Source organism: Moschus berezovskii, chromosome 7, assembly GCF_049115385.1.
Source record: "Moschus berezovskii isolate FMDL1 chromosome 7, NW_MosBer_1.0, whole genome shotgun sequence".
NCBI classification, from domain to species: Eukaryota; Metazoa; Chordata; class Mammalia; order Artiodactyla; family Moschidae; genus Moschus; species Moschus berezovskii.
Genome location: NC_142466.1, coordinates 79,593,367 through 79,605,468, shown reverse-complemented (window position 1 = coordinate 79,605,468; position 12,102 = coordinate 79,593,367). Strand labels below are relative to the sequence as shown.

The 12,102-nt window shown below is 44.7% G+C and overlaps 1 protein-coding gene across 1 annotated transcript; it reads left to right on the top strand.

Annotated features, from left to right (window-relative positions):
• The first annotated feature begins 1,259 nt into the window (after positions 1–1,259).
• Positions 1,260–6,884, top strand: NEFL (neurofilament light chain). Its single transcript, XM_055427908.2, has 4 exons — positions 1,260–2,466; positions 3,521–3,645; positions 4,006–4,349; positions 4,990–6,884. The coding sequence occupies exons 1-4, from the start codon at positions 1,420–1,422 to the stop codon at positions 5,130–5,132; spliced, it is 1,659 nt and encodes a 552-aa protein (XP_055283883.1). The 5' UTR covers positions 1,260–1,419; the 3' UTR covers positions 5,133–6,884.
• Positions 6,885–12,102: the final 5,218 nt, after the last annotated feature.

Sequence of the window (12,102 nt, the reverse complement as noted above, 5' to 3'; positions counted from 1 at the left end):
TTAGAAAAAGCTTAGGTGTCCTATGTATATCTCTGCAATCTGTCCCTGAAACCGGAGGACTCCCTAACAGAAAGTGTGTGAAAATGCTCTGTAACCGCAGGGCTTTATCAATGTGCATTACGGCGTGCACACTCTTTCAGGTACCTGGGTGTTTCCTAAAAGAAACCAATGAATTTCGGACTGTATCTGTTGTGTATTTATCAGAGGGGATCGGTGGCAGAACCACACGGCTATTTTCCACCCGTCCCAGAACAAGGTGTCTCGGTCGGAGCTCTGCTCCCTGGAGACACGCTCCGCGCTCCCGGCGGCGGCAGGAGCTTCCCTCTGAAAATCAGCCACCTGCCTAGATCCTTGAAATCATCAGGTTGGGTGCAACATGGGTCTAAAAAGAGACTTTCAATGTGATGGAGTTAGTGGGGTGGAGCTGGAATTTAGGAATGAAGAAGATACAGGCAACGTGTGACAGTCGAAGTTCCCCCACTGCAGAGCCTGCCGCTGCCTTTGCAAGTCGGTATTCTCCCCTGTTAGTTTCAAACTCCATCTCAGCTCCCCTCCACTTATACGCTTCAACACGCTCCAAGTATTCGAGGCTTCATTCCCCAGAAAGAAATGAGAAAATCTAGGAACACTAAAAGGTTGATATGAACTGCGCAAAGGATGTAAAAACACTAAAATCAACAGCGGCAGTGCCGCAGTTTCACGTGTGTGTGTGTGTGCGCGCGCGCGTGTGTAAGAGAAGCGCATGAAAAAATTAAAAAAAAAAAAAGAATCAGGTGAAAGAGATAAAGAAAGTGCCAGAAAGAGCTACAGAGAAATAGAAAACTTTCCTCCATATATGCCGCATACATGCAACCTTAGACAATCATTTGTATCTCCAATGCCCTGGAGGCACCATTAAATACCAGGGGCATGCTGAACCCTGGTGGGGAAGGGGCGACCTAGAGGGGTAGTGTGTCTCTATGGTACTGGGTGGGGTATGGGAAACTAAGGTGTCAGTTGGGAATAACCTGCTATTGGAGGCATGATCGAATCCGAGTAATACAGGGGTCAAGGATTAAGTAGGATGGGGTGGGGATAGAGAAAGGAAATGAGTGAGGGGGTTCGGGGTCTGAGAGAAAACAGAGGGTCTCAGAGAAAAGTGCAAAGGACTACAGCCGCAGCATCCCCGCGGGCCGTGGCTCGCCCCCACCTTCCTATTGCGCAGAATCCCTGCCTTGGCTGCAGCAGCACGCTGCCCCCACTGGCCACGCGCGCCGTGATCGATCGCAGCTGCGTCAGAGTCCTCTCTGAGTATAAATAGGGGTGGCAGGACCGAGCTGAGCCGCACACAGCCATCCATCCTCCCTTCTCCCTCTCTTCCCCGTTCTTCTCTCTAGGCCCCCATCTCCGCCGCCGGCCAGGGGGGCACCGACCGGCACCATGAGTTCCTTCAGCTACGAGCCGTACTACTCGACCTCCTACAAACGGCGCTATGTGGAGACGCCCCGGGTGCACATCTCCAGCGTGCGCAGCGGCTACAGCACCGCGCGCTCCGCTTACTCCAGCTACTCGGCGCCCGTCTCCTCCTCGCTGTCCGTGCGGCGCAGCTACTCCTCCAGCTCCGGTTCCTTGATGCCCAGCCTCGAGAGCCTCGACCTGAGCCAGGTCGCCGCCATCAGCAACGACCTCAAGTCGATCCGCACCCAGGAGAAGGCGCAGCTGCAGGACCTCAACGACCGTTTCGCCAGCTTCATCGAGCGCGTGCACGAGCTGGAGCAGCAGAACAAGGTCCTGGAAGCCGAGCTGCTGGTGCTGCGCCAGAAGCACTCCGAGCCCTCCCGCTTCCGGGCGCTCTACGAGCAGGAGATCCGCGATCTGCGTCTGGCAGCGGAAGACGCCACCAACGAGAAGCAGGCACTCCAGGGCGAGCGCGAGGGGCTGGAGGAGACCCTGCGCAACCTGCAGGCGCGCTACGAAGAGGAGGTGCTGAGCCGTGAGGACGCCGAGGGCCGGCTGATGGAAGCGCGCAAAGGGGCAGACGAGGCGGCTCTCGCCCGCGCCGAGCTCGAAAAGCGCATCGACAGCCTGATGGACGAAATCGCCTTTCTGAAGAAAGTGCACGAAGAGGAGATCGCCGAGCTGCAGGCGCAGATCCAGTACGCACAGATCTCCGTGGAGATGGACGTGTCCTCCAAGCCCGACCTCTCCGCCGCGCTCAAGGACATCCGCGCCCAGTATGAGAAGCTGGCCGCCAAGAACATGCAGAATGCCGAAGAATGGTTCAAGAGCCGTTTCACGGTGCTGACCGAGAGCGCCGCCAAGAACACCGATGCGGTGCGCGCCGCCAAGGACGAGGTATCCGAGAGCCGCCGCCTGCTTAAGGCCAAGACCCTGGAGATCGAAGCATGCCGGGGCATGAACGAAGCGCTGGAGAAGCAATTGCAGGAGCTAGAGGACAAGCAGAACGCCGACATTAGCGCTATGCAGGTTAGGCGCCGGGCGAAACTCAGAGGGGGCGGGGAGGGTGCTGCAGAATCGAGTTAGGATGGGCGGGAGTGGGGGTGGTGGCGGAGAGTTGAGGGCGCGCCTAGAAAGAGAAGAACAGAGACGCGGCATCTGCAAGCAGATATTAAGGGGGTGGAACTTGACTTCTTGGAGGCAGTGTGGGAGGGGTGGGGGCACTTGGAAGGTGGGGCGGGGGCGCGATTGCGGTGTGCTAAGAGGTGCTGAGTGCAGTTCAATCTCCGTTGCTCATTAAAGCTGCCCAGCCCTGCAGGATATTGGGTGGGGGTGGGAGGAGGGACAGAACCTGGACTTTGCCTCTGGTTTGCCTCTCAGCTGTCCTGCATTCAGCGCAAGTTGCTTTGCTGCAGAGATTGGATCATCTGATTAATAAATACAGCGACGAGCTCTCATTAGTTCTGAAGGATAACTGTGACCAGTTACCCCTTCTGACTAGTTTTACCAACCACTCTCTTCCCTTAGCAGTGAGACAGGAATACAGTCAAAATTGTAGTGGGTGATGATGGTCATAGTAAAACATTTATTTTTTTTTTAAAGGATCTCCATTTTTCTGGAGAGAAGAAAAAATAAGATAGATACATAGAAAATATTTTAGAGAAAATAAATTTAAATTTATCTACTTCATTCTCCTATAAATAAGTGGATTTCCTATATACAATCTGGATAAAGTTGATAAAACTAACTAGTGAGTGAGAAACAATTTAAAAAATCCATTTAGTTCTTTGCAGGCATTTTATGGTGATTGTTAGGTGTATTAATGAAAACAAAAAATGTTTCTTCTATCAGCTGTTTTTTTTCCTTTTTTGGTTTTCATCTCTTGCTTTGTGAAGCTGGATTTTTTTTTTAAGGCAAGCAAAGAAAGGTTTAAAAAGAAAAAAGACAGTTATTTTAGGGGAGATTTTATCTAGGATGTGCACTTCGATTTTAATTAAAACTAGGCCTTTGCAGCTATGCTGTAGTAAAATGATAGCAGTGCAGATTTACACTTAGATTTTTTTTTCCGGTTGTCTTCCAACAGGACACAATCAACAAATTGGAAAATGAATTGAGAACCACAAAGAGCGAAATGGCAAGATACCTCAAGGAATACCAAGACCTCCTCAATGTCAAGATGGCTCTGGACATTGAGATTGCAGCTTACAGGTAAAAGTGGAAGTGCCAAGGTAGTAGCCTGTCAACCTTAGGGAGAAAATCAGACTTCCTTTCTGTTGAATCAGAAACCTTGAAAAATAGTCCTTTGGAGTAATTGTGTTACTTTTTGGCCTTTTCCAAGAATTTAATCCTGTAATAATGAGGCCTGTTCTTAGCTTCCCATTGCATTTCAGCGCTTTTGTTGTTGTTGTTTTGTGTATTTCTCCTGGACTCAGTCACAGCATCCCCAGTCATTAGGTTATGATAATTCCCAACCCTGCCTTTGCCTTTCAGCCTGGCATTGGGGAAGGTGGTGAGTGGTGGGCTGAGCACACTTCCGGTGTTCATGTTTGTTAACCCCTGCCTCCCCAGGAAACTCTTGGAAGGTGAGGAGACCCGGCTCAGTTTCACCAGTGTGGGCAGCCTAACCACCGGCTACACCCAGAGCTCCCAGGTCTTTGGCCGATCTGCCTATGGCGGTTTGCAGACCAGCTCCTATTTGATGTCTGCCCGCTCCTTCCCGTCCTACTACACCAGTCACGTCCAAGAGGAGCAGATCGAGGTAGAGGAAACCATCGAGGCTGCTAAAGCTGAGGAAGCCAAGGATGAACCCACCTCTGAAGGAGAAGCGGAGGAGGAGGAGAAGGAGAAGGAAGAGGCTGAGGCCGAGGCTGAAGCTGAGGCTGAGGAAGAGGAGGGAGCCCAAGAGGAAGAAGGTAGGATTAAAACAAAACACAAAACCAAATAGAAAACAAAACCACCCTGCAACTCCAGGGGCAGCGTGGGCGTGGATTATTGGTTAGGAGGTGGGTAAGATACTTGAAACCTCAATTTTGCCCAGGAAATGTTATTCAGATGAGTTGATAATCTTAAAAAGAAAATACAATTTTCTATTTCCTCAGCAGATCTTTAGTAAGTACCTCATTGCTCAAATTGGCTGTTCTCCCAGAGACACACAATCTCTGATTAGCATGGTACTTTTTTGAAAGTAACATAAAAAAAGAAAAAAAATCCTCCTGCTGCTTTTTATTCCTAATTAAACATTTTAAAATCTATTCATTTAACTCAGCCATTTGGTGTCCTAAAAAACAAAAATGAATTATGAACACATAATAAAAGAAAACCAGAGGTTCTGGAAAGAACAGAGCATCCAATACCTAGAACCTAACCTCATTCTATTTAAATATCTGTTCAGTGGCAAATTGTGCCCAGCAGGTGTTGTCGGTTGGTTGCATAAAGAAAGAGGTTTGGGGGAAGTATTCTGACACTTGTATTTCCCCACAAAACTAAAGCAGAAATGTTTTGATTGGACTCACCCTGCATTTGGAGTTTGTACATTTGCTTTTTATGTTAAAGCTGCCAAGGAAGATGCTGAGGAAGTGAAGGAGGAAGAAGAAGGAGGTGAAGGCGAAGAAGCAGAAGAAACCAAAGAAGCAGAGGAGGAAGAGAAAAAAGATGAAGGTGCTGGGGAGGAGCAAGCCACTAAGAAGAAAGATTGAACCCTTCCCTTCCCTTAACTATTCCAGGAATAATTCTCCCGAAATCAGGTCAACCCTATCACCAACCAACCAGTTGAGTTGCAGATACTATATGAATTAAGAAGTCAATATATGTATAATTCTGAGATGACTTAGGTTGGACATTAAATGTTGTGCTATGACTTTTCTCCTTCCGCAGAGTATCTGTTTGCTTGCAGAGTGGCTTCCTGGCTTGCTGCCAGCCTGTGCATGGTCCACGCTTATGAGTTCAGGATCTATGGCAATGTGAATAATTCAGGTGTTTACAATAAAAAAACCACACCATGAATAAATGAATTCACTAATGTTAATGTTAAACTTCTTGGGAAAAAAATAGTCCTTTGAATCTTTGGTGGTTAGAAATTAAAGACCTCGAATTATGTGCAATAAATAGTAAATAAAGTTACACTGAATGACGTTCCTTGCTGTGCTTGTTGACTTAATTCGGATATTTTAAAGAGGGCACCAATAGCAGACACATAGATGTAGACTATTGACTTCCAAATTTTTTCAAGTCAAAATTTTAACAATTACAATGTGTTTCCCCCCCTTAATTGGTAATTCTGAGGATACGATTAGGTCATGACCATTCATGAAATCTCTCCCCTCGAAAATTTTACTGACAATAAACTTGAATAAATGAGAATCCCTGGGGTTCTTTTTGTTTGGTAAATAGCAATATACTTTGCCCCTTAAGTGTACTGTATAATGTTGGGAATGGCTTTCTTGGAGGCAGTCTGAAATCATGTTTACCTTTATGGTAAACAGGTAACTTGAACACTAATATATAACAGTAAAAGCATATAGGTAGAATGTGAATCCCACTCATCTATCACTGTAACCACATTTAAAAAGTATAGCCTAACTATCATGAGCAGAAGCCCAAGCAAGTGATGTAATCAGAAGGAATAAATTTTTCTCAATGTGTAATTTTTAAGGGAGTTAAGAATATTGAAGCTTATTTGCCATTGCAAACATGTTGCCTGCAATCCTGAGCTTATGACTGAGTGTGTAGTTAGCTTAATTCTGTTGCCTCAAGTAGCCTTCAATACCACCTATTTCAAACTTTTTACGAACTACATATATAGATAATGAAATTGTGATCAGTCACTGAAGGGGGGATTCTATATTTGTGTGTTACATTGCCATAGGTCTGCATGTCTTTATTGGGAACTATTCGGATTTCAGTGGTAGCTCCAACTGGCTGGACATTGCATCATATCCACACCCCCACCCGTCCATCCTGTTCACTGTAAAGTTATGAAAGCTCTTGCACTTGCACTTGATGTGGAATGTCAATGAAATTGCTGATTATCCTTTGTTCTGCTTCTGTTCTTAGACAATTGCTTTGTCAGCTAAGTTTGTTCAATATTTCTTGTTTAGACACCTCTTAAAGGTCATGAATTTAATCTGGAAGCAAAGTGGTCTCCATTTAAAGTTTACAGATCCCATCACATATTTTGAGTTAAATATATCTCACCAAAGCAAATAGGTAAAATATTTCTTTATCTGCCCTGATGCTATGGATTTGAATCATGAGGATTCTCTGTACATTGGCTTCTGTAAAGACTAGGAGTTGCCTCAGAAATCAAGCTTTTCACATTTATGTTCATTACACATGGGATGCTGCACATGGTCAATTTCAGACAAAAGCAAATTATATGTGAAAAAGTAACCTTAGTCAAATGGAAATGGTTGGTTTGAGAATTTCTTGAAGTAAGAACACTGTACCATACTGTGTGCCATAATAAAATACTGAAAAATCTAAACTGAATGGATTTGGAGTCTTTAAAAAAATATTCCTCAAATGTGGTACCTTGGTCAATCTCCCTCTCCCTTCTGCTCCTCTCAAACTCTTGTTCTGTATTCCCTCTCCTAGTTAATGACATCACCCCCCAGCCATCCAATTCTGCAGACCAGAGATTGGGCATGACATCATCCTCCCATTTCCTCTCTCCAATCTTTCTGTTCTATCACCAAAGCCTATTGATTTTACTGCCCAGGTATCTTGAATCCATCCCCATTTCCCTATTTACACTGCCACCACCCTAAGGAACCTCTGTGTCCTGGCTCCAGGGACTCTTTTTGTGGAAGACAATTTTTCCATGGACCGAGGGAGGAGGGATGGTTTCAGGATGATTCAAGAGCATTACGTTTATTGTGCACGTTGTTTCTATTATTATTACATCAGCTCCATTTCAGATCATCAGGCTTTAGATCCTGGAGTCTGGGGACTCCTGTTCTAGAGGAAGGTAATCTTTAGAAAAGGGAATTTTGATCACACTGTTTCTTTGATTAAAACTCTCCAGTAGTTATCCATTTCTTTTAATATAAAACCCCAAATCTTTAAGATGATCTTCAAGGTCTGTCTAGACCTGACCTGAAACTACATCTCAAGCCTCACCCTCTGTGTATCCCCTTTCCCCTCCCTCATTTTCGTGTTTTAGCCACCCCATCTCTCTGTTCTCCCGTCTGCCACAAGGTTTGGGCTGCTTTCTCTGTCTGGAGCACTCATCTTTTCTATCCTGTCCTCAGCCTTGCCCAGACTTAGGCTCAATTCCCTTGGGGAAGTCTTTCTTGATGGAGCCAAATTCCTCTGCTAAGTGTGTTTATAAGCATCACTGACTCAATTGACATGAACTTGAGCAAACTCTGGGAGCTAGTGGAGGACAGGGAAGCCTAGTGTGCTGCAGTCCATGGGGATGCAAAGAGTCAAACATGACTTAGTGCTGAACAACAAGATGTTTACAGTCAGAGGTGGCATCTGTTTTCACAATCATTTAGTAAATGTCTGCAACCTCTACTGTAGAGTGGTCCTCAGAAACACGGCAATCAGACCTTTTGCTCCTCAGCATCTAGCATCATTCCTAGCTTAGTCGCTCAGTGGAGTCCTAGTCTTTGTGACCCTTTGGACTATAGCCCATCATACTCCTTGTCCATGGGATTTACCAGGCAAGAATACTGGAGTGGGTTGCCATTTCCTTCTCCAGGGGATATTCCTGACCCAGGGATTGAACCTGTGTCTCTAGCGTTTCCTGCTCTGCAAGTGGATTCTTCACCTGCTGAACCATCACAGTAAATGTTGATTGAATTAATAACTTCTTGGTAGGCTAAAATGCCTTTGGGGTGACTAGAGAGTCAAGAGTATTCAATACTCAGTCCCAGTCCAGTGAACACTCGTGGAAAGAGCAGAGAACCAAAAATCAACTGTCTCTTCTTGGTTTTAGTGTTGTTTGTTACGGAAGGCTGGCCATCCCCAGCCCCACCCCGACTCTGGCCTCAGTCTTCTTAGCTACAAAAGGCTTCAGCACTTGATTTCTCAGATCCACTCTAGATTAATGATTCAAAATTTCCTGAAAAGCTTTTAAAAGTTCAAGATAAATGACTGAATGGGAAATGTACATATCACTATTACGTCCACATTAAGTCCATCACTTAAAGGGAATTGCTTAACTTCATGTAAAGTTTCTTCCCTAGCATTAAGTTGGTTAGCAATTAATTGGGTTGTTTTTTTCCCTCCATGGAGATTGTAATGCTATCAGAATATGTGCCGTATCTAAGTGCATTATTAATATGTGTCATCTCATCGATTTCTTTCGTATGACAATGTTATCATTCCAGTATGATTATCATCCCCATTTTACAGATGAGTTGTTGAGTGACTTGACCAAGGTCACAAGCTAGTTTGTGGCAGGCTGAGATCCAAATCTCCCATGCATGCATGCCTCCTAATTTGTTTTGGTCGTGTCCAACTCTTTGTGACCCCATTGACTGTAGCCCTTGGGGCTCCTCTGTCCATGTGATTCCCCAGGCAAGAATACTGGAGTGGGTTGCCATGTCCTCCTGCACGGAATCTTCCCGACCCAGGGATCTGACCTGCATTTCTTATGTCTCCTGCAATGTCAGGCAGGTTCTTTACCACTAGCACCACCTGGGGAGAGCCCCTCAAATATCCCAGGCCTACTCTAAAGTCCATGCTCTTAACCAACTATTGCACTGACTATCTTTTGTATTCCAGCCTGGGAGGCACCTGATTCCTTGTGGAATCAGAGCATATTTTCACAGGCATGTGTTGTGACAACACCTTGGAAACTGTCACACAATTACCGGCATTCTTACAGTCTTTGTACAGTTCAAGGGCACATCTGCATTCACAGTGTTCCACTGCAGTTACTGAGAATGCTTAAGTTCTTCTTCCAATCCTTTGATTGTGTCCATATAAGTTCCTCTGCCAAATTTTAAGCTGCAGAAAGACAAGAACCACGTTTTATAAATAGAGATGAATTTGAAGTTTATTTTCAAAGATCACAAACGTAATTTAGGATCAATCCCAATCATTTATTTCTTAATTTCCACAAATCAGGACTTTAGGGATGGCTTTTGTTGGGATGTTCTGGCTCTGGGTCTCTAGTGGTGTTGCAATCAGATGTTGTATGTGGTTACTGTTATCTATCTGAAGGCTTGATTAGGCCTCCAGAATCTACTTTAAAGTGGCTCACTCACTAGGATGGTAATTTCTTGTCCGTGTGGGCAGCTGTTTTCTGGGCAGCTGCTTGCAGATGTTTGCAACATGGCAGCTGGCTGCCCCTGGAGCAAGATATTCAAGAAATCAAAGCTATGCCTCTTATGACCTGGTTTAGAAAGACACACATCATCACTACCATTGTTCTGTTGGTCACAGAGACCAGTCTGTCTGATTCATTGTGGGAAGGAACTACACAAGGATATGAGCATTGAGTGTGAAGGTCACCAGGGGCTTCCATAAAATTGTGGGCATTATTTCTCTTATGAATAGCAATCATCGACTCAGGAAATTCTGAAACCATTTCAGCTTTAAATAACGTGCTCTGTCATTCTCATTCATGTACTCATTCTTACCTGATCATGTGTCCTAATTTAAGTTTAAAAATATGTTTGTGAAAACTATGGACAGCCTGGTAATAAGTATATTAATGGCCATCTTCAGTTTGTTCTCCTAATGAAGGATTTCTTTATTAATACCCACAGTGGGATATCTGTTCAAAGGGTCCTAGGTACATTTCACTAGTTCCTCATATGTATCCCCACATTTTTTATCTTTCTGTAAAACAATATTTAAATATTTACTTGGCTCCATTGGTTCTCGGTGCAGCACACAGGCTTCTCTAGTTGCGGTGCAAGGGCCTACAACATATGGAATCTTAGTTTCTCCACCAGGGATCAAACCTCATCTCCTGCATTGGAAGGCAGATTTTTAACCACTGCACCACCAAGGAAGTCTCCACATTTTTTGTTTCCTATAAAGCAGCATAGATATACTTCAAGGCCTTAACTTCCCTGCATTAATTCATTTGAAATGCAGTATTAGTCTAGTTAACTGAGATAAATACAGTGGCAGCTAATATAGAACTTAAGGTGTTAAGGAAAATAAGTACTTAACTGTTTTGTTAGATGGTCAGACCCATCTGAGTTGACACCTTAGATTTAATACCTTCATTTCTGATATAGTACACACATGACTTTAAATTGGATATATCTAATAAGCACAAGTTATATGGATTACAAATAATCAAATATCAAATGGCTTTATAAAAAAACTGAAATCCTGTATGTTTCTCACTTTGAGAGGCTCAAGTTTCTGGAGCTATTAAAGACATTTTTGCTTGCGTACTAATGACCATTAACTCCTCTGCTTTTAGCTTAATGCCATTCTTTCAGTATATAACCATCCCACATCCTTATTAATTTCATGTGGAGTACAGACCATTTCCTGATATGACCATTTAAAAGAAAACAACTAGCAGGAAGGATGCTTTGATGCAGCAAAACAAATACTCCCTTTTTATTCTATAACCAGCGCACTAGGAAAGACAGAAACCCTACATTAAAATCTCGATCTGCATTTTACTTGCTACTTACCTTCATGGCTGAAGAGGAAAGAATAATCTGCTCATTCTGATTTGCTGGTTTGTCTGGAGTCATTTATTTACTGGGGAACCTCACCTTTTTACTTCAGAGGAGAGAGATGCTCCCTGCCCCCTTCTTGTTTTTCTTCCTCCCGCGTAGACAACCACACAGGAGAATATGTGGAAGAGAGCACCTCAACTGTAAGCCACAAACCATTCTCACTTTTAGACAGAAAAACTGATGTCAGAAGTGTGAAACCGGAGGGCGATATTGAAGTGAGAGTAAAAGGCACCACCTTCTCCCAACACTGACTCAGGGTGTTAGTTGGTAGGCCTCCAGGGTCGGCTGGGTTCCGAAGACTAAGAGCCGTGGTAACACGGCACTTCATGTCCTGTGTCCACGGGAGGAGGGGGACCGAGGGTGGATAAGTGAACCAGGGCTACCTCAGTGACTTAGAGCACCTGGGATGGAAGAATAAAGGAACAAGAGGCTGAGCTTGCTCTGTTTCCCCTCTGTCCTGCCCTGAATTCCTCCCAATTTCTTCCAAATAGCAGAAACTGGGAAGTGTGACTTCTGAAAGTGTTTTAACCACTGAGAACCTCTGAATTCTCTAGACGATAGACAGGGAGCTGATCTCAGCTTTTACAGCATCCATGGGGCACTTCTGGGTGTGTGTGGGGGTGTGGATGGGGTCACAACCCTTAAACAAATGGCCCCTTCTCAGGCAAAGCAAGCAATCACTAGGTCGTTTTTCTGGAGAGAGGGAGAGTGGGAGGGATATTATTTAGACCCCATATCCTTAGCTCAGTGGACATGAATGGACTCAGTGGACATGAGTTTGAGCAAACTGTGGGAGATAGTTAAGAACAGCGAAGTCTGGCGTGCTGCAGTCCATAGCGTCACAGAGTCAGACACGACTGATCAACATCTTCAGCTTACTGTTCTCAGAGAGGCAAGGCAGGCTTCTTGCTTTTCCAGTTAGAATCCTTGAAGTCCCGCCCCCTCCCCTGCCCACCTGTAAAACAACACTGCTCAAACTCAAGGATAATTTAAACAAAACGAGAAG